This window comes from Carassius gibelio, chromosome A6, assembly GCF_023724105.1.
Source record: "Carassius gibelio isolate Cgi1373 ecotype wild population from Czech Republic chromosome A6, carGib1.2-hapl.c, whole genome shotgun sequence".
NCBI lineage: Eukaryota > Metazoa > Chordata > Actinopteri > Cypriniformes > Cyprinidae > Carassius > Carassius gibelio.
The window spans coordinates 4,243,187-4,265,622 of record NC_068376.1 but is presented as its reverse complement, the minus strand read 5'-3'; the positions used below and the strand labels follow the sequence as shown (position 1 = coordinate 4,265,622).

General features: G+C 39.3%; 3 protein-coding genes across 8 annotated transcripts in view; all 3 read right to left on the bottom strand.

The window, feature by feature from the left end:
* LOC128015296 (beta-1,4-mannosyl-glycoprotein 4-beta-N-acetylglucosaminyltransferase) overlaps nucleotides 1-5,398 on the bottom strand; it is a 21,357-nt gene extending 15,959 nt beyond the window's left edge. For 4 of the 5 annotated variants that reach the window (XR_008183865.1, XR_008183867.1, XR_008183866.1 and 1 more), the window contains exon 1: nucleotides 4,273-5,395. The gene's annotated coding sequence lies outside the window, so the exon portion shown is untranslated. Of the gene's footprint in view, nucleotides 1-4,272 lie in introns of all 5 variants that reach the window. The other variant, XM_052599009.1, reaches the window with a different exon arrangement.
* Nucleotides 5,399-6,338: 940 nt separating this feature from the next.
* tab1 (TGF-beta activated kinase 1/MAP3K7 binding protein 1) lies at nucleotides 6,339-13,372 on the bottom strand. Its single transcript, XM_052599016.1, has 11 exons — nucleotides 13,237-13,372; nucleotides 12,517-12,647; nucleotides 12,286-12,436; nucleotides 11,554-11,640; nucleotides 11,333-11,462; nucleotides 11,113-11,229; nucleotides 10,472-10,583; nucleotides 8,362-8,506; nucleotides 8,025-8,238; nucleotides 7,750-7,903; nucleotides 6,339-6,920 (listed from the first exon to the last, which is right to left on the bottom strand). The coding sequence occupies exons 1-11, from the start codon at nucleotides 13,267-13,269 to the stop codon at nucleotides 6,698-6,700; spliced, it is 1,497 nt and encodes a 498-aa protein (XP_052454976.1). The 5' UTR covers nucleotides 13,270-13,372; the 3' UTR covers nucleotides 6,339-6,697.
* Nucleotides 13,373-16,239: 2,867 nt separating this feature from the next.
* Nucleotides 16,240-19,894, bottom strand: LOC128015304 (synaptogyrin-1). 2 transcript variants are annotated; one of them, XM_052599023.1, is made up of 4 exons: nucleotides 19,773-19,894; nucleotides 18,014-18,251; nucleotides 17,199-17,344; nucleotides 16,240-16,681 (listed from the first exon to the last, which is right to left on the bottom strand). In XM_052599023.1, exons 1-4 carry the CDS (start codon nucleotides 19,881-19,883, stop codon nucleotides 16,460-16,462), a joined length of 717 nt encoding a protein of 238 aa, XP_052454983.1. In that variant the 5' UTR covers nucleotides 19,884-19,894; the 3' UTR covers nucleotides 16,240-16,459. The 2 variants fall into 2 exon arrangements, with proteins under 2 accessions (XP_052454983.1, XP_052454984.1); XM_052599024.1 differs by having other exon boundaries at nucleotides 16,539-17,117; nucleotides 19,773-19,891.
* Between the last annotated feature and the right edge of the window lie 2,542 nt (nucleotides 19,895-22,436).

Below are 22,436 nucleotides of genomic sequence, written 5' to 3'. Positions count from 1 at the left end.
TCAGATGTGCAAAAACACTAGTCACATTTAAATCTAGACTCAAAACGCATCTTTTTAGCTGTGCATTTGTTGAATGAGCACTGTGCAATGTCCGAACAGATTGCACTATATTTTCACTGTTTTATTTTATATTTTATTTTATGTAAAATCATTTTCTAACTGTTTTAAATTAATTTTAAAAGTTTTAAAATTACTTGTTTTATTCTTATTATTTTTCTTCATTATTATTTTACTTTCTTTTATGTAAAGCACTTTGAATTACCATTGTGTACGAAATGTGCTGTATAAATAAACTTGCCTTGCCTTCAGTGTCACATGATCTTCAGAAATCAGAATAACATGATGATTTATTATTAGAATTATATATATTTTTGGAATTCAGGATTTTCAGGATTCTTCGATTAATAAAAAGCATTTATTCAAAATATAAATAATTTTTAACAATGTAAATCTTCGCGATCACGTTTTAACAATTTACCACATCCTTGCTGAATACATTTTTAATTTCTTTCAAAAAAAGAAATATTGTTATTAAAGATTTCTATTTTAAATACATGCTCTACTTTTTAGCTTTTTATTCATCAAAAAGAATCCTGAAAAAGAATCAAGAGTTCCAAAAAATCTGAAGCAGCATAATGTTTGCCAAACGATCAAACGGAAGGTTCTCTTAATGTCTGTTTGATCAAGAACATTCTAAAACCAGGATATTTGTAACCTACAGAAATAACATATTTTATAACTTAGCAGCTACAGCAAGTTTACAGAACATATTTCTGTTGGTTTGGTGAACAGCTTCTCTTCTATTTAACCTCATGACTCTGATAACTGACGGGAAACTCCAGGCTCTATTTCTGTCATAGCCCCGCCCACAGGCTCATCTGATTGGCCCAACACACTGAATGCATTCAGATGTGCTGTGACTGGCACTCATACACACACACATTCAGATGAACACACAATGAATCTGTTATTACTCTAACTGGACTGGACAGAGGGTCTCAGGAGGCTCTGGGACAGGAAGCAGTCATCAGAGAGGAGGAAGTGCACAGCTGGAGGAGAGTGTGTGTGTGTGTTTGAGTGTACAGGACGATCCCCCCGCTGACGGGAAGCGAATGGAACGTTCCATCAGGCGTCGCTCAGCTTACACTCAGAGGTCAGAAACAGGTCAGCACCATTTTGGCTGCAGTAGGTGTGTCCAGGACACAGCTGTAACGAGACACCCAACAACACACACACATACACACACACACGCCTGACACAAACACACCACCGCTTCATCTGAACCTCAAATACGACAATAAAATCTTCTGGACCTATACATCTATACATGCATTAAAACACGAAACACAACTTTTCTCTTCATTTGAGGTTTTCTCTCTGTGCGCTGGAAACATGTGTTTATTTAAATGAATTTACTTCAGTAAAATGATCCGAAGCAGCACTGGACTGTGTGAATCATTTGTTTTGCATTAACTGCAGCTGCACGGGAGGATTCTTAGTTCCCAGCATGCTTTGCAAAAGACTCAACAGGGAGAGTAAATGTTGAAATGAAGTGTTATTTTATGCATTTGTGAGTAAAGACTGCTAGCGTTTAATGTTTCTGTGCCATTTCTAAAATAAATGCTGTTTAAACACTTTCCTTAAAAAACATGAGCAAAAGCAATTATTCACTTTCATTTTAATTTAGATAGAGACATTCAACCAAAAATGGAAAATATGCATAATTTACAAAAGATATTTTAAAGAATATTGCTAACCAAACACCTGACGGTAACCACTGACTTCTATACTATATTGGTCATTGGTCAATCTTTTATTTAAATCTAATAAATCAGTATTTATTTATTATGAAATTTATTTTGCAAATTTGAGTGCAAAAGAAAAAACAAAAAATAAAACAGCAGAGAGAGAAAGCATAGTTTTTGTTTGTAGGATGCAGTAAAATGCTGAAGGAAGAAATGAGTCTCACATGAATCTCGTCAGGAATGGGACATTTGGGAAGAGGGAGAGAGATCCTTCTATTAGCAAAGAACAGTGAATGAAAATGTTCTGGAAAGCGGTTTTGTTCCTCTCTGTGATGGTAAATAAAGCTTCAAGAATAAATCTTCATCTGACATTGACTTATGTTAGTCAAGTGTTTTTTATAAAGCTAAGAACAGTGATCCTTTAGTCTTTCGTGCTTCTCTTAGTCTACATCTGCACATGATCAGGGACTAACAACACTCAGACACAATACTGCGTTACTTCGTCTGTTACTCTGTTACAGAAACAGATCAAGAGAACGTCTCAGATATAGTGACGGATCATTTCTGAATCAGTGATTCTGAGTAAATGATTCAGAACGGCATCTGTGCTTTTGTGCTCACATGCTGAATTCATCTGTGCAGGACGAGAAGTGTTGAATTCTGGGGAAATATGAAGATCAAGGAAAGTTTGATTTGTGATATGACTATTATAACATGAGACGAGCAGAAGTGAGCATCTAAAGCAGTCAAACTCTAATCAGATGTGTGTTCAGATGATCTTACACACCATCTGCATCCCACCTCCATCAGAGAACACCACGACTCTCTTGAGTGCACAGACACACACAGATCCTGATCACACACTCCTCCAGATGATGAATTCATCAGCTCGTGGTGTTTGTGTGTTATCTTACACACCATATGAGCTGAAGAAGACACGAGCCTCAACATCTGCTCACCGTGTGTTCTCACACACACACACACACACACACACACACGTTTGTTTTTGTGTAAAGTGTGTTCATCCCATAGGTGTAATGGTTTTTATACTGTAGAAACTGTATATTCTATGTCCCTTCACCAACCCTACACCTAACCCTAACCCTCACAGGAAACTTTGTGCATTTTTACTTTCTCAAAAAAACTCATTCTGTGTGATTTATAAGTGTTTTGAAAAATGGGGACATGGGTTATATGTCCTCATAAGTCACCCTCTCCTTGTAATACCTGTGTCATACCCATGACATTATACACACACACACACACACCACTGTTCTGATGTGTGCTGCAGGACAGTCACCTGTGAGCCGAAACCACATCATACTCTAGAAAGCACCCGAGCAGAACCTGAACAGAGAGCTTCCCCTCCACTAACATCAAACCCATCTGTCCACGAGAACCACAGGAAAGCTGCCACAGCTCGACCCGAAAGAGAGAAATGTAGACAAAATGAAGCCCAGTTTGATTTTTCTATTAGGATGATTTATTTTCGTGTAATTTTCATGAAAAGTCAGCACATTACCAGCAAATTCTCAAAAACGTAATGCAAAGACTTTAATTTAAATATTTGAATGATCTTCTTTAAATCATAAAGTCTCTGTACAGTCTGATAATGTTTGCATTTAATATGTAAGAGTTACTTTTTTGGGCATATTGAGAATCTAATGATAATCAGCTTTGAGTGGAATGAGAATTTAGAAGAATTAAAAACTCCAAACTAAAACCTCCTGGTGTTCAATAACAGGAAATGGTCAAATGTGTTGCAATCCAAGTCATGCAAAAAAATAGGCGTCACGTTCCTCGTACAAAACATAATGTCTGAATTATGAGTCAGAGACGTTCTTCTCACATTTAGGCACCTGACATGATGTTTCCACACAGATCCGGAGTCAAACCGCATCAGAATCTAAAGCGTCTTCGGAGGCCTGCAGGGTTGCACTGTTGCAGAGTTTATCACACATTTACACTGAACGCTGATATTTGACTTTGATAACACAACATGCATCAAACAGCTCTGGAGACAAACCCACATCAGATCTGAGCGGAAGCGAATCAACATCAGAGCCTAAACATACAGCAGCTAAAAACAGCTTTCATTTTACTTGTGAACAAAACACACTTTCTTATTTTTGGGGGGTTAATCATGAATCAGACACAACTAATCATCTGATATGATGTTTCCACACAGATCTGGAGTCAAATCGCATTAGAATCTGGACTGCATCTTCAGAGGCCCGAACACAATGATTCAGTCACATTTAAATCACATTTACACACTTGGCTAAATATTTGGCTTTGATCACATAATCTGCGACATCAAACAGCAGACTCCGGAGTCAAACCGTGCACATCCGATCCGAAGCGAATCAGCATCAGTGATATAAACAGCAGCAGCAGCAGCGAGCGGTTAATGAGACGCCCGTGTTCTCGGCTCGTCTGACCGTTTCTCTTTGACCGAGCAGATGCTGCTCCCCATCCACCGACCCGCCTGTCCGTGTGTGTGTGTGTGTGTGTGTGTGTGTCTCACCCATCGCCTGACGCTCCTCTAGTTGTTCATTGCGGATGCGGTCTCAGGGTGGAGGTGAAAGCGAGGCTTTTGTTCCCATCGGAGCGGTCGGACGCGTCGCGGAGGGCGGGTGATGCTTCAGTGACGCTCGGCCGGTGTAGCGGGAGGATCGCGCTCGTGTCGGGCGTCCGCGTTTAAAACCATCCCGCTGCAGACGAAAGAGAAAATCACTCTCGATCCGCGCTGCTTCTCTCGCGGTCTGTTTTCTGCTCAAATGACGCTCTTCCGCCCAGCAGTGATCGGTGTGTCCGTCGGTACCGGGGGCGCAGAGACCCGCAGCTCCGCCCTCCGGACCACCGACACAAACACACACCGAGTGCGACAACCAGCGGATCACTTCAGCATCATCCAGCTCTTCATCCTCCACACGAGATCGTTATTCACCAGCAATCCCGGTTTAATCGCGTTCATCAGATTCAGCAGCGATGAGATGCGCGTGTGTGTGTACCAAACAATACCAACCATTTAAAACCATCAGATGTCTGTCAAATGTATCATTTCACATCAAACAGCGAACGTTCTGGCAGCTTCTCTCACACTTACTCCATCTGTAACATTAATAGAACGTTCGGCAAATGTGACAAGAACGTTACTTGTACATCGTTAATGGAACGTTTCTGTTACATTTTAGTTCGATCTTGGTCTCAGATAGTATTGACTCAGAAGTAACGTTATCATAACGTTGGCAAAAATGACCAAGAAAAACTTCTTTTAAACGTTTCGAAACCTGGATGTTGTGAACGCTCTGAAAACACATGCGGTGTTGATACACATCCTCATATCAGTCATTCGACCCTGTTCCCAAAGTTATTTTGAGAACAATGGTCAAACATTTAGCAAAAATGGCAAACCACCAAGAAGTTAAACGGGTTTGAATTAAAACTGTAGTTTAAATTTAAAAGAGTTCAATCTTTGGAGGTTGAGAGTAAACTCTGATCTTGATGAAAACATTCAAATCTGTCACGTTTGAACAATCTTTCAGCTTGACTTTGGCGAATCACCTTACGAATGAAAAGAAAACTGTTAATTCACACCAAACTCAATCTCTGACCAGTCCCGAGGTTCTAGCTTCATCTGTGATCACCTCATCACTCACGAGGAAAGGACAGTGAATCAGAAGAACACTTGTGTATATATTTTAAAAGCTTTTCTCCTGATGATGCATAATTACAGTCTCACGTGTTTTCCAGGAAATTTACCACAAGAAGTCTGAGAGATGAGTGAATTCATTATTCTAGCGCCACCTTGTGGTCAATTAAGACCAAACCTGGTGCAAGGCTTCTTGATGATCAAAGGCATCTTTAGATTTTTCCACACATTTCTCACGATATCCTTGTAAAACTTCCAGAAAAGGACAGGTTTCCAAACATTGTTCATCAGGGTTCCGTGTCTGTCATTATCATCTGAGCGTGAAAAAATAGCTATAACTTAGTTTTTAAAAAATCTGCACAAATACAGCAGATACATCCTGATGCTGACTCTTTAAATCATTTTCCATATTTAAAATGTTTATATAGCATTTATGTTAACTAAAACTATTAAAAATCTAAATAATTAAACAAAATTAAAGCTCAATAGAATTTTATATATATATATATATATATATATATATATATATATATATAATATATATATATATATAATTCGATTCAGCTGTAATCTTATATATACTGTACATATATTTATTTTATTAAAAAACAAACACAAAAATAAAAGCCCATGACAAACTAAAATTAAAAATTCTAAAAATAAAAAATGTAATACTGATGAAAGAATACTCTAAAGATATAGAAGTAATCCTAAAAAAAGCTGTTTTTTCTGACTGTAATTTTAAAATAAACAAGTGATAGTTTTACCACGTATTAATATGACATCTGTCCCAAATAAATTCTGTTTGTTTCCCGAGTATTGAAAGACTATTGATTATGATTGAGAGAGAATTACAGCAGCACCTGGAGTCAGACGACGATCTTCAGATCCGAGAGCATCAGACTAACTCCAGAGTAAACCAGACCAGAGAGAGGAGCTGGAACAAGAGCAGTTTATTAGAGGAAGAACTCAAAGAACACACACACACACAGAGACAGAGACAGACAGACGTATATATGCAGCTCAGCAGGTTTAACCTCATCTTACAGAGACGTCAAACTCCACAGAAGCACAGAGAAAGAAGCTCAGAGAAACATGAATGTGAAGAGTTATAAAACTCAAGGACAGCAGGTGATCATAAGATGACGATTTCCCTTTGATACAGTCAGTCCAGCTCCATTCATGATTACAGTCCAGAAATCTAGTTTAACCAGATTGCTGCCGGCTCACAGAGGTGAATGATATCCTGCGAGACACCTGTGACATCAGAGGGCCGATGTGATGCCGGAGCGGCTCCTCACTGCGGCCCCAGATCTCCAGACAGACCCTGGCCCTCGCTGTGGTCGGAGCCCCAGAGCCGGTAGAACTGTGTGAAGTCGACGTATGGAGGCACACGTCCCGTCTCGTCCGGCTGCGCCGCCTGACTGCCTCTCTGCCGGAACAAGCTGCCGTCTCCAGAGCTGGAGCTGGAGCTCTGCGTGTGTGTGGTGCTGGACTGCAGCGTCGCTGTGGGACTCTGACTGAGGGGAGGAGCACAGACACACAGAGGGGCGGGGTCAGAGGGAGGGGCGGGGCCAGGACTCTCACTGATGGGCTGTAAGGTGTCTATGGTCAGGGGAATCAGTGGACTACAGTAAAACAGGGGACCGTGGAGAGAGATTTGTGTGTTACTGATAACAGTATGAATGCATTCAGCCGAAGGAAACAACAGCAACTGGATGCAGGATTATAATACTTCACTAGAACTATACCATAAAAACATGTTCATTATTCGAGATCGGAAATTTAACTGAAATATTTTCTTAGTTTAATTTGACGTACTAAATGGCAAATACATAGGAAATGACTTTAATGTAAAAATAAAAAATTCATTTTAATTTAGATTAAATTATTGTGCTAAAATGTATAAATAAATAATAAATACAATTCTAAAAGTAAAAATGAGTAAAAAAAAATAACTGATAAAAATGGCAAACTAAATTACTAAAACTTTAAAATGAAAAAGGGAACTTAATTTCTCATTTTCATTTAGTTTAACTTGAACTGAGATTACAAAATAAATACAATCCTAAAAATGAGTAAAAATAATATAGACACATATAATAACTAATAAAAATGGCAAAAACTAACTAAATTACTAAAACTTTCAAATAAAAAAATAATCTTTTAATTTAGTTTTAATAGCAACATATCCTATTTTCCTTTAGTTTAACTTTATATACTTAAATTACAATAAATAAAAGTATAAAAATAATCATTTATAAAAATAAATAAAACAATAACTTAAAAGTCAGTAACTGAAACACAAGCACAAGCGCGTGACTGAAGGGAAGCGGTCAGCGCTGTTACCCGGCGGTCGGCGTGTCTCCCTCCAGCGTGGACGCAGTGTTGGAGCCGTTGGTCAGCGTCCCCTGCGCAGGCATCACCAGAGACAGCATCACACTGGTCTTACTGGTGCTCTGATGGTTGGAGTACGGCACAGACACCGGGTAGATCCGTCCTCCTGCGCACACACACACACACACCCATCGTGTACGGACTCACTGGTTCTGAAAGCTACACTTATATACTACTCTGAGGAGGCAGTGTTAATGCATACGGTTAAGAGTGGCTGATGTTCTGACCTTGTGTGGGTGTGAGCGAGCCGTCTGCGAGGGTGTAGTTAATGACTCTGATCAGAAGAGTCATGTCTTCATGTCTGCTGCAGTGTGATGCTCTCTGTCTGCCGCTCACGTAAACATCATGATGCAGACGCTTGACGCGCTCCACCACCGACTGCGCAGCCGCCTCCAGACTGCTCTGCTGCGCCAGCTCCGCCGCTACCATGGCAACCATCTCCTGCCGGGGAACATGGGAAATGTAGTCCACAGATGTGACGCTCAGAAAACACAAGGCTTTATTCCAGCAGCTCTTTCATTCAGACTATTGAGCAATGATTCATGCTGACTGGTGATGAATCACCTGGTTGACCTGCTCCGGTCCGTGGGCCGACTCCAGGGCTTTTATCAGCCCCTCTGACATCAGCAACAGGAAGCCAGTCACGCCCTCCAGTGATTGGCCGCCGTGGATCTCAGGCTCCGCGATGATTGGCTTTTGTGTCGCTGCACTGAATACACACACATCAGCAAAAAAACAACACCACCAAAAAAAAAAAAAGTACAAAACCATTTACATTATTTAGATTTGCTGGAGTTCATATTTCATAGGAAAACTAAACTAAAAACAGGAAACTAAAATTAGGTCAAACAAACTGTTCTCTTTAATGGTGCTTATGTGAAAATGCGGTTATTATAATGAAATAGGGCTGCATGGTAGTGATCATGATTTCTTCTTCTCTTGATTTATTAAGCATAATCATTAGTGATATTTGATATTCCAAGGTTTTTCATGAAAAGGATTTCTGCCCAGTGGTTTACTTAATGTTCTCACATGACAACCGTAAGACATTAACTAAAGTATTCACAATTAACTAAAATATGACTAAAACATCAGCAGTTTACACTAAAACTAGACTGAAATACTGAGAGAAGAATAAATTGCCAGGACTTTTAGTCAACGGAAATAAAAAAAGATAAGTTTGACTACATATCATGAAAAGGACATTTGACAAAAGACAAAAGTAAAAAAAAAAATTGCTGAGCACTAGTGCAGAAACCTTTTTAATGTGTGTGTGTGTGTGAGAGAGAGAGAGAGAGTGTGTAGAGTGTGTGTGTGTATGTGTGAGAGAGAGAGAGAGAGAGAGAGAGAGAGAGAGAGAGCGTTTGTTGTTAAATCATCTAAACCAACAACATGTATGTTAGACCCTATACCATCTAAGCTCCTAAAAGAGGTGCTTCCAGAAGTCATAGATCCTCTTCTGACTATTATTAATTCCTCATTGTCATTAGGATATGTCCCCAAAACCTTCAAACTGGCTGTTATTAAGCCTCTCATAAAAAAAACACAACTTGACCCCAGAGAACTAGTTAATTATAGACCAATCTCGAATCTCCCTTCTCTGTCCAAGATACTAGAAATGGTGGTATCCTCACAATTATATTCCTTCTTAGAGAAAAATGGTATATGTGAGGATTTCCAGTCAGGATTTAGACCATATCATAGTACTGAGACTGCTCTCCTTAGAGTTACAAATGATCTGCTCTTATCATCTGATCGTGGATGTATCTCTCTATTAGTTTTATTGGATCTTAGTGCTGTGTTTGACACCATTGACCACAGCATTCTTTTGCATAGACTTGAACACTTTGTTGGCATCAGTGGAAGTGCATTAGCATGGTTTAAATCGTACTTATATGGCCGCCATCAGTTCGTAGCAGTGAATGAAGATGTATCATATCGATCACAAGTGCAGTATGGAGTACCTCAAGGCTCAGTACTAGGGCCGCTACTCTTCATGCTTTATATGTTACCCTTGGGAGATATCATCAGGAAACATGGTGTTAGCTTTCACTGTCATGCTGATGATACTCAGCTCTATATTTCTTCGCAGCCCGGTGAAACACACCAATTTGAAAACTAATGGAATGCATAGTCGATATATAAAAAAAAAAAAAAAAAAAAACTGGATGACGAGTAATTTCTTACTGCTAAATTCAGAAAAAACAGAGGTGTTAATTATAGGACCTAAAAACTCTGCTTGTAATAATCTAGAACACTGTCTAAGACTTGATGGTTGCTCTGTCAATTCTTCGTCATCAGTTAGGAACCTAGGTGTGCTATTTGATCGCAATCTTTCCTTAGAAAGCCACGTTTCTAGCATTTGTAAAACTGCATTTTTCCATCTCAAAAACATATCTAGATTACGGCCTATGCTGTCAATGTCAAATGCAGAAATGTTAATCCATGCATTTATGATTTCAAGGTTAGATTATTGTAATGCTTTATTGGGTGGCTGTTCTGCACGCTTAGTAAACAAACTACAGCTAGTCCAAAATGCAGCAGCAAGAGTTCTTACTAGAACCAGGAAGTATGACCATATTAGCCCGGTCCTGTCCACACTGCACTGGCTCCCTATCAAACATCGTATAGATTTTAAAATCTATAAGTTTGTGTGTGTGTGTCAGAAACACACCTGAGGACATCAATGTCTGTGTAGTTGAATTTGACTTTATAATCTCCAATCCGTCGAGTGCTGCTCTGACCTGAGATCAGTCCAGTTTGCCTCAAGCGCACCTGATCCAGACCTGAGAGACACACAATCAACACTTACTGATAAAGCATAAAATAAAATAAACACGGTTTCAGCATGAGTGTGTCATTCACCACGCCAAGGTGTCAGGAAACACAAAAAAGAGCCTCTGAACCAGTTCATTGAAACGAATGAGTCAGAGTCATATTTCTGTCCGAATCACAGACCTGCTGACGTGGATAACATCATATTATTATCATATTGACAGGACAATCAGAAAAAATATATAGTAATTAGTGTCTTCAAATGAATAAATCGCATAAAAAATAAAGGTTTTATACAAACATGCATGTATATATACATTTAAATTATATATATATGCTGCACAATTTGCCCACAATTTTGGCCAAATTGTGCAGCTCTGCAAACCTGAATTTTTAAATTGCAATTTTTATCAGAAAATGGCTTTTAGAATTTTCCACAGTACACATCCATTTACAATAAAGTCAGATTTTGACTGCATGTTGTATTTAACTCATTAGCGTGTGTGTGTGTGTGTGTGTGTGTGTGTGTGTGTGTCTGACCCAGCTGGGCGAGTCTGGACAGCTCGTCCTCGTTGTCGGTTGTGTGCGCTCGTCCGATCTGGATCACCTGGTTCTGACCGTCAGTGGTGGTCTTACAGAGAAGAGCCCGGTTGGTTCCTGAGAACACAGAACTTTAGTTTCAGCGTTTGTGCTCCAGACATGACTGATTCCTCAGATTGATTGACTGTGTGTGTGTGTGTGTGTGTGTGTGAGAACATACCAACATTAGCGATGTAGAGTTTATTATTGAGTATCAGAGCGACTATAGCAGTGGCTCCTCCTGAAACCTCCTTCTCTAAAGCCTTCAGCCGTTCCGCGATCTTCTGAGTCTGAGCTGACAAACAGACGCCCTGAAAGACAGACAGATGTCAGACAGACAGACAGAGACTGTAATCCAGAGCAGAAGCAGTGATCCGAGTCTCTTCATGTATGTGTGCTCACCTCAGGAAGCTGTGTTTGGAGGTTTGCTTTCTCTGCAAGAGCATCATCAATGGTCTCGAAGTAGCTCTTCTCTACAACATCAAAAGCCTGCGAGACCAGCACAGAAGATATTGTTATTATCATTACTATTTGTCATTTACACAGTTATTGTATACTCAATTTTTATTATTAAGACACTTTGCAGGATTTGCACTGTTTTAAAGGAAATATCAGCTGAAAAAACTGATAAAACATCACAATAATCCACAAGTAATACACACCACTAGCTTTAACTCAAACACATAGAGTCTATAATCCATAATAACACTTCCTCCAGTGAAAAGTGCATCTGCTGTTGTCTGTCACAGATTAGTTTAGATCTGTTTTAACGCTGCTTGATCTGTGCAGATTTCTCTCCTGATTCAGACCAGAACACTTTTTCACTGGAGGAAGTGTTATTATGGATTATAGACTCTATGTGTTTGAGTTAAAATCATCTTAATGCTGGATGTGTTTCATCTTTTGTCTTCTCCAGATGTTCACTGATGGACTGTGGATTATTGTGATGTTTTTATCAGACTCTCATTCTGACGGCACCCATTCACTGCAGAGCATCCATTGATGAGACACTGATGCAGTGCTACATTTCTACAAACCTGATGAAGAAACACACTCATCCTGATCTCAGATGAGCTGAGGGTGAACACATTTTGGTCAAATTTCAAAGCCCAGTCAGATGTGCAGCTCTGATACCTGTGAGAGGATTCTGCGCACGTCTGCGTCCGTGTGACCGGTGCTCAGCTGACCCAGCAACAGCTCCGCCGTCAGACACTGAGACACGAAACTGGCCACGCGGCTGCCGTCGTAGCCGTTAAACACGCCGTAGAGGAAGCAGCTCTCAGTGCTGAGGAGGGAACAGGAAGTGACATCAGTGCACACTGATCAGAGTCTGCGCAGACATCGCAGATAGTAGAGTGGCTCTACCTGAAGCGGAAGTGTCCGTCTTCGTTCGGATGACTCTGGGTCCCTTTCCCATCTGGGCCGTACACACAGTTCGGGGCCGAACCGACGCCACACAGCTGACACAGAGGAAGATCGTCCGTCCAGCTCTGATGCTGTAATCACACACACCTGACCGATCGATCACCTGATTCAGACACTGCTCAAACCTGATCACTCCCATCTTTAGCACTTTTCTGAGACATCATGAAATAATTATTCCTGTGCCACTGCTGAATCTGAAAACCATTCAGTGAGTCTGAAAGCCATCAGAATTTATTGAGAAATGTCAATGTATTTTAATGTCACATGCTTTTACAGATCTTCAAGTCCCTGGTATGTTTGCCGTAGTTGCTTTTTTGGGGATTGCTGCTTTTCTATTTGTTTTCATTCGGTTCAGTGGTTAATCTGACAGTTCGTGTAATAACATATAATAATGTAATACTTCAGATCATTAGATTCAACATAACAGTGACAAATAAATAATTAATAACGGAATGAATGCATTAGATGACGTGTAATGGTGTAAAGAAAAGAGATTTACTGTGGTAAACACTGTCGCAAATCAACACACGGAATAAACGCTATAACTGATGCTTTAATCATTCACGACCCTCATAATATTCGTGTGTGTTACACTTCACGGACAGCACCGCGGTGGAGGAGTAATAATGAGTTCGTGAAGAGAGAAAAGTGCTTTCTTACGCTCTGCATCAGACTCCTGCGCTGCGCCGCCATCTTGACCGGAAGTGAGCGGCGTCGGAGCTAGAGCTCATCTGCGCGCATGCGCGACTCAGCCTCAGGCCAGTCTGCTTCGGTCCTTCCCTGGTCACCATAGCAACCGCGCTTTTCCTTGCGATCCAGTGTTGGGGAAAGTTGCTTTTAAAAGTAATGCATTATTATATTGCGTTACTTCCTAAAAAGTAACTAATTACATTGCTAAGTTACTTTTTATTGATAGTAATGTGTTTAAATCTGGGCTGGGCTTGCTTGTTTGCTTTCAATATAAAAAGTTATATTTTTGTCAAATGTAAAAGCCCTTTCACACCAAAAAGCCTCAGGCTGAAGGAAATATAAATTTACATCTGTACAGTGGAACACAGAAAAAAGCACAACACTCTTCGATATAAAAAAGAAGAAGAAATGTTAGTTTATCTTGTGTAATTTTTGCTCATTAGTTTGTTAGATTAATTGATGAATTGGATCATCGGAGGTCAGCAGCAAATTTAATAAAATGTTATTAAATACATAAATGATATTTGTATTATTTAACATATCTAATTATTGCAGCTTTGAGTCATATTCTGAGTTTCTTTTAACTGTTTTTATTCATTTTGAAGAAAAACTACATTTTATTTATTTATTTATTTTGTTAGTGAGTGAGTGAGTGAGATGAATTAATGCATGTTCACATTTAATCTAAAACTAAAGTAACATCTTACTCCCGATTTCTCCTGAAGGGGAAAAGGAGATCTATCAATCAATAAATGGGAAAAAAGTAACTTGCATTACTTATTTGAAAAAGTTACTCAGATATTTTCATAAGTAATGTGTTACTTTACTAGTTACTTAAAAAAGTAATCTAATTACGTAACGTCACGTTACTTATGATGCATTACCCCGAAACACTGCTGATAGCTCATGCAAATCATGGAGACATCAATGTGACACATGTTTTAGTGTTTGCTCATCTGCGGTACATCTATAGGATGTTTCCTATAAGATGTAAAATAGACGTTTAAAAGATGTTTATGATTTAGAATGCATGTAAAATTTACATCTTAGAAACGTTTATCAGATGTTTGTAAACAATAGATGCTTTCCAGATGAAGCGATCTTTAACAGACATCATGCAGACGTGTACGCGACATATATACTGTAAAAAATACGTCTTGCAGATGTAAATGCAGACATCAAATAGACGTCTTTGTGATGTAGGTGTGCTATCAGTGGTAACGTTAACAGAATGTTCGCTCAAAATTATCTGCACTGAGTCCGAAATCGCATACTCTCACCACCCAATGAATTTATTGAGGATAAAATCCTTCCCTTCGCTTTTTAAATGCCTTCCTTCACTCTATAAAATACACCCCATTACGGAAATCAAAAGTTTGGCGTGAATGCATGCTCACACGTTCACCTGAGGACAGACAGAGTCAGCTCATCTGCTGGAGCTGAAGGAAAACTAGTTTATGATCAGAGAATGAAATCCCTCCGCACACCTGCACAAAGCCTGGAGGAAACAGCTGCAGTCTGTAGAATATTCTAGAAAACACTGACAAACTGTGAAGCGTCTGAGATCCTTCTGCTGCGTCAGTACTAGATTAAATGAGTTACAAACATGAACCTAATGGCACTCTTAAAAATACATCTTTCAAAAGCGTTTTCACAGCAATGCAATGAAATAACCATTTTGGTTTCTTGAGGAACCCAGCTAACAGAGAACATTCTCAGTATAAAGAAACATTTTAACTGTAATATTAACAGAATGCTCATTTAGAGTTGTCTGCTTTTTAAAGCAGTGGTTGAATTTCACTTTTTTAACATTAGTTAGCAAAGTTAGTTTTAGTCTTTAAAAATTCTGGCAGTTTAATGCCTACAAAACCTACAACGAGCTTCTTCCGGGGTCCATTACGTCATAAACCCCGCCCCTGGGAACACGCAGCATGGGGCAAAGCCATGTTGTGCTGCTTTAGAGAAGAGGAAGAGAAAACTAGGGGTGCATGTAAAAATCTGTTGATATATGAATCACGAATCTGTCTTTTAACGATTCACACAGATTAACAAGTTTTAAAACCAATGTTCTAATGCAGCGGTTCTCAATCCTGTTCCTCGCGACACCCTGCTCTGCATCTCTCTCTCTCAGATCAGCTTCGACAAACTGTTCCATTTAAACACTAAGGCGTCTGTGAGAGAAGGGACAGATTGGTGTAGAATAAAGGTAAATTATGAGAAATATAATGCGTTAAAAAAAAAAAACGAAGCATGAACACATGTTAGACTGTGCCCCATAAACAAAATCAAGCCTAGAAAAAAAAAACAGTCAACCAGCCCTTTAACAATGTTCTCAAAACATTCGCTAAAAATATTATTTATACATTGTTCCTGAAACGTGTTATTTCTCAAGTGTTCTGTTGGACATTTTTAAAATGTTACTCTTTGTTTCAGAGTATTCAGAGAAAGTAATGTACATGTTTGCCAAATTATACAAATTGCATGTTCCCTTAACGTTTGTACAACAATGTTTTTAAAACTTATGTTTTGAACATTCAGAAAGAATTTTAAATGAAACATTAGAAAAGCATTCTTCATTTTTTTACTGATCTGGTCTTTAATAATGTTTTTAAAAACGCTATCTTACAGTGTTATTTATGCCATACATCACATGTTGTATTTCTAAAATGTATAAGTTGGATGTTTATATAATTTTTTTATATATATTTATTTTTCATTTGATACTGCTTGTTTTCGAATGTTAATAGAAAATGTAACCTTCACATGTTGCTGTATATATTTTTAAAACATTTCAAAAACTGGCCATTTTGAATGTTTAGTAAACATTCAGGAGTGACATTATCATAACTTAATGGGAATGTAAGAAAAACCTTCACAGAACATGTTTTTGTTAGCTGGGAACCATTCAGTGATCAATTCTTAAAAGTATGTTTTCTTAGTGTAAAGACCATTTTGAAGAAACTAAAGGACGTCTTGTCTAATGGAACGATGGTTCTTCATGGAACCATCAATTTTGATAAAGAACCTTTATTTTTGAGAGTGTGAGCACATTGATGCTGAGGTGTCACTCAATAACACAAATAACCTCATTTTGAATACAAATCAGTCGTTTGTATAGCATGACAGTTTTACAGAATATTCTACAGCTGATCAGACTGGTGTTCGGTGGGTGAGGTGGTGCCGTGACCCTGGTTCAGTACTCCTGCCGCTGGTACCCCACTGACCCATCGAACACGCCGTCGCTGCTCTGCTGGTAGGACCTGGTTCCTCCTGGACTCTCCAGAGCGTCTCCAGCACTATAGGAGCTGTACGGCACGCTGCCGGCGTCCTGGCTGGGGTCGGTGTAGTCCTGCGAGAACAGAGCCGAATCCGCACCCAGCTTATATCTCTGAAGCGCTAGGAAGGCCTGAGCGGCCTGGATGATGCAGGTTCGGATGAAGGAGGATTTTAACAAGGAAATGATGGATTAGGGTTCAATGAAGGGTTAAAAAAAGACAATGTGGGGAAGGATGAGGTTGTGAAGGATAGAAAGAAAACATGAAGAAAAGAGAGAAAGATCAGATTCAGTTTGATTAATCAGAAAACAGAAGATCGACAGGTTCCAGTAACAACATGATCATCAACACACATCAACATTATTTCATTCTTTAATGAGCTTCTGAGATTAATTCATTCCTTGAGATGACCGCTGAGGCTGGAGTCTCACACACAAACTCCAAGGGAACCTGTTTATTCATGTGTGAGTGTGTGTGTGTGTGTGTGTGAGGTCAGGGCTGGGTAAAGAGTTCCTCATACTCCTCTTCAAAACACACTCGTTTGAGTCTCTCCAGAGAGACCAGTGTAAGAGCTCCCTGAAACACACGCCAACACACCTGAAATCATCAACACAGCTCCAGCACAAACTGATGAGTTTAACTACTGCTGCTACAGACCCAGGTGAAGATGGAGAAGAAGGAGAAGGTGATGGCGGCCCGCGCCGCGTCTCCACCCGACTGCAGCGGGTTGTCCTCCGCTTTCGACACCTGCCACTGATTGGCCAAGAAACAAAAGCCCACGAACCAAACGAAGGACCAGAACGCTGCAACAGACAGACATGGACACACACAGAGACGGTAAGAGACTGAGGACACACCACACTCACTGGAAAATAATTAGTTTACAAGAAAACCCTGCTTCTTTTATTCTACTTAAATGCCATGTTTAATTTAATGCACTACTTACCGTTTTTTCTTTGAAGTATTTTTGTTTATTCTGTAAGTGTATATTCAGTTTTTGTGTATATGCACATAATTATTTGCTAATAATCTGTAATAATTATTGTGGTTTACTGTGTAAACTGTATTCTCAGCTAATGTTCTCACAATTCTATAAATGTTAGGACAAATTGTTCTTAAAGAAATCTGTATGGAACATTCTTCTTGACATAAAGCACATTATTTTTTAAATACTGTACATTATTGTAGATCATCTATGCTGATCTGTGTGACCCTGTCTCTCTCTCTCTTTCTCAACACACACACACACACACACATACAATGCACAAAACTCCACATTTGAACAGTCACCTGCAAATACTCAAACTAATAAGAAAACACACTTCCAGTAGCTGATTCAGGAGCACCAGATTGTCAGATTGGACATTTCAAAACAATGTTCCCATAATGTTTTCTATAACCTAAGCTTGTGGCCTGGGATAGTTCTCTGACTTGAACAAACATAATAATACACGTCATGTGTGAGGATCTACCTGAGGTTCCCACGTCGGCCAGCACAGCTTTCTTGCGGTCCTTGACGCTGCTGATCTGAGGGAAATATGCGTCTAAAGCCAGGAAGGCCATGCAGCAGAGGAAGGCCAGCGAGCCCATGCTGACCGCGTAGTTACAGGCGTTCTGGTTCCGGTTAAAGATGCAGAACTGCTCGACCTCATCAGGCCTGTTGATGTAGCCCTCGTTAACGACACAGCCGAAGATCACCAACGAGAAGAACTGAGGAGAGCAGAACACACAGATCACACGCTCTTCCAACGAGCGAAACAGGAGTCATCCGCCACCATTGACTTCTGACAGCTACAGGACGTTGTTTTCTACGAACGCTGAAGTCAAAATAGAACATTGGATTTCTTGTGGAATGAGTTTTGTAATGGACCAGCTCTTGGCACCTGATCATAATGTGTTGTGGTTTTAATATAAAAGAAAATTAGAACCAGTTTAAAGCAAATGAAAGGAGGAAACTAACGGTTTGTCCTCTTCAGCCGAACGAGTCATAAACAGAAACTCACAGGTGTTAAAGACCAAGCAGAAACACGCCGAAGTTCCTTTTTCTCTCTTCAACAAACCAAGCGTGCTGAGCGTCCATGGTGTGAATCTCACTGCGGTCAGATGCTGTGAACTAGCCACCAATTACTGGAGTAAAAAGCAAGCAGCACTTCTGTGTGATGAAGCTCTCGTACAATACACAAAAATGTAATATTGAATATCATCTAGTCTGTGTTTTTTTGCTTGGCCACGGTATAACCAGTGATTAGTCTCTGAATGAATCAATGCTTTTGGATGAATCTGTTGAATCAGTGATTCAGTGACTCGATCATAAAGAATCGTCCAGTGTGATGAGATGAGATGAGCAGAAGAACAGAGATATTTATAGACACTGGGACTCTGTTCTGGCAGGAATGGAAAACAACAACAAACACAAGCATAAACCATACTCACTGAATGTGTTCTGCACTTAAAAATATACTGATCAGATTAATCAAGAACAATCTGACCTCTGTCACTTTATTGAAATGGTGATCAATATGCATCTGATTCAATAGTCATAGCATTTTAATCTCATAACTAGTGTTACAATTACGCCTGGCGTCAAAGTTATGATGAAAACAGCTGTATTCACTCAGGACCCATACAGAAACCATGCAGCTTCACAGTAATAAACGGAAAAATAATCAGAATCGTGCAAACTACAACAAATATGAAACAAATTTAAATGTGTCCAAAAGACAACAATCAGCTCAAAACACACAAACAAAAAACATAAATGAAAAGACAGTACCATCTTTCTTAAAATGTTTCTTTCATGATCACTTTAGAATATTCTAAAATATCACTTTATTCTGCTAAACACGTGCAGAATAAATTCTCTTGAAGAAGGGCAATCTTTATGACTGAATAACTCAAATCTGACCACATCTGAACCCGAACGGACAGGATTTGGACACTGGATACAGGTTTGCGTGTGTGTGTGTGTGTGTGTGCGTTTGTAATGTATGCGTCTGCACACGCGCGCACACAGACAGACACACGCGCGCGCGCTATAATGTAGTTTCCACTGACCATGGCATGTTGTTGAGCTAATTCTGTTTTCTAATATCTGAAGCCCCACAAAACATTGTCTCACCCCTGATTAATAGCACTTGATTGCATGAGTATGCATTTCAATCAGAAGCACCGTGTCCGGCGCGTCTCTCGCAGCATCAGACGCTGTTTGCTCCTCATGATAACGGTACGTACCCAGGACACGATCCGGAGGCCGGTGTGCGGCTGCTGGATGAACGTGAGCGGCTCGAAAGATCCACCGGCTCTGCCCGCGCCGTACGCGCCCCGCTCCATCCCGTCCATCATCCCTCTGCGCGCTCTGGTGAGGAGGAGAGACCGTCGGGAGCGCGCGGTGGCGTGTGAGGCGCGTGCCCGTGGGGTTGGAGATTCAGATTTTTTTCAATTCTTCGATTTTAATTCCAAGTAGAATTACAAATTGATGGATTTATATATTTATTAATGTATATTTTAATTAATTTAGTTCTTATTTTATTTTAAAGTTAATTTTTACACTGTAAAATTATATTTGAACCTGTGAATAAAAAAAAATATTTGAAATCTATTATTATTCTGAAATTATTTCATTTGTGTTGCCTCAAAGTTTCAAGGTTAATTATGTATTGCTTGGCCTTACTTTATAAATGTCTGAAATTTACAGTCGTGGCCAAAAATATCGGCACCCTTGGTAAATATGATCAAAGAAGGCTGTGAAAGTTAATCTGCATTGTTTATCCTTTTGATCTTTTATTAAAAAATTCACAAAAATGTATCCTTTCATTGGATAAAAATAATTTAAAACGGGGGGAATACCATTATGAAATATAGGTTTTTCTCAAATACTCGTTGGACACATTATTGCCCCCCCCATATCTCTGAAGTATATTCCCATTCATATTCTCAACTTCGAGCACTCCAGCATGATTAAACATGAAATTATCCAGCCGTTGCAATATAAAGAGGAGGGAAAACAAAGCCCAAAATGCCCTTAATCATCCATCACAATGAGAAAAACCAAAGAATATATTTCTGATGTGCAGCAAAAGATAATTGAGCTTCACTAATTGGGGAAGTGGCTTTAACAAAAGAACTAGAGGAGTGAAAATTCCCATTTCCACCATCAGGACAATAATTAAGAATTTCTAGTCAACAGAAAACATTACAAAACTGCCTGGAAGAGGACGTGCATCTATATCAGCCTAATGTGCGTTGAGGAAGAGAGTTTGAGTAGATAAAGACTCTTCAAGGGTCGCAGCTGGAGAATTGCAGAAAATAGTCGAGTTTCGGGTTCAGAAAACCTTAAAAGAAATGTCAAACAGGACCTACATCACCACATGTTGTTAGGGAGGGTTTCAAGAAAAACTCTCCAAGCTCATCCTAAAACAAACTAAAGCATATTCAGTTATCAGACACGACTGGAACTTTAAATGGGACTGGCTTTTTAGCAGCAAACACTCAAGATGGGTTTGGTGAACACAGAGATAAAAAGTACCCCATATGTACAATGAAATACACTGCAGTATTTCTAATGTGGTGGGCCTATATTTCTGCTGGAGGTCCTGGACATCTTGTTTAGACACAGGGCATCATGGATTCTACCAAATACCAACAGATAAAAAATCAGTAAGTGACTGACTCTGTTACAAATCTTATAATGGACCATGTTTGGATCTTCCAACCAGACAGTAATCCAAACACAAACCTCAAAAATAACACCGAAATGGGTCACTGAGCTCAAACCAAGCTTCTGCTATAGCCATTCAGTCCTCTGACCTGAACCCTACGGATCATGAGAGGAGTGAACTGAAGAGAAGATGGGAATCTGAATCATCTAAATGATCTTTGGCCAGTGAGAATTAGAGAAAAACATTTATTTCATAATGATATATCCCCCCATTTTAAATTATTATTATCCAATGAAAGGATTTTTCATTTTTGTGATTATTTTTTTTTTAAATAAAAGATTAACAAAGCAGATACATTTTCACAGCCTACTTTGATCATATTTACCAAGGGTGCCAATATTTTCTAAAATCGCTTATACAAAACTTTTTTCAGTTTATTTTTTTTTGTACTGTAGTCAAGTCACTTTTATTTATATAGCGCTTTAAACTAAAAAGATTGTGTCAAAGCAACGGAACAATATTAATTAGAAAAACAGTGTGTCAATAATGCAAAATGACATTTAAAAGCAGTTCATCAATTCAGAGATGTTAGATGACCCCAACTAAGCCAGAAGCGACAGCAGCAAGGAACCAAAACTCCATCGGTGACAGAATAGAGAAAAAACCTGTAGTAAAATCACAGTTGAGTGCATAAACTGCATTTATTTGGATTAAATCAGTTTCTGTGCGACTCATAGCCATCCATTGAGCTCTTTAATCTTTTAATTAAACTCCTGCTAAATAACAGCGGTTTAAACTCATCACTCAGTGGAATCTGAATCTTCTATAAAAGATTATATGAGAGAATAAAGTTATTTTTAACTGTATGTGTGAAGCATGGCCTCTAGTGGTGGGTTTCAAAACAGTCACGTTAATGTCATTGAGGTGTGTCTACCGCGTCACACCGTTCAGCCAATCACAGTCATAGATAAGTATAGGTAGATTCCACATTCAGTCCGCCATCTTGGAACGGTCAATGTGTCGACATTCATGATAAAAATCAATGAGTTTCAACATTCCAACATTGAGTAGTCTCTGGATGATCCTAAGGAAATTTGATAAAACTTTCACAGGAAAGAATGTGTTGGTTTGTGTTTTTAATAAGTATTAACTAAACAATACAGTTTTTTAAACCATAGTACCTTTTGATTATCATCTTATCTAACGTCTTCATCTTGAGTTAAGCAGAACCGTCTGC

Bases quoted from the DNA above. Each gene is read 5' to 3' on its own strand.
- tab1 (XM_052599016.1), bottom strand. From the start codon at position 13,269: ATGGCGGCGCAGCGCAGGAGTCTGATGCAGAGC. The intron at 11,463-11,553 runs GTGAGCACACAT...TCTGTCTTTCAG, and splicing joins TCCAAACACAGCTTCCTGAG to GGCGTCTGTTTGTCAGCTCA. The intron at 11,230-11,332 runs GTATGTTCTCAC...CTGTGTTCTCAG, and splicing joins ACTCTACATCGCTAATGTTG to GAACCAACCGGGCTCTTCTC.
- LOC128015304 (XM_052599023.1), bottom strand. From the start codon at position 19,883: ATGATGGACGGGATGGAGCGGGGCGCGTACGGCGCGGGCAGAGCCGGT. The intron at 18,252-19,772 runs GTACGTACCGTT...TGCTCTCCTCAG, and splicing joins GCCTCCGGATCGTGTCCTGG to TTCTTCTCGTTGGTGATCTT. The intron at 16,682-17,198 runs GTCTGTAGCAGC...TGCATCATCCAG, and splicing joins TCTTCTCCATCTTCACCTGG to GCCGCTCAGGCCTTCCTAGC.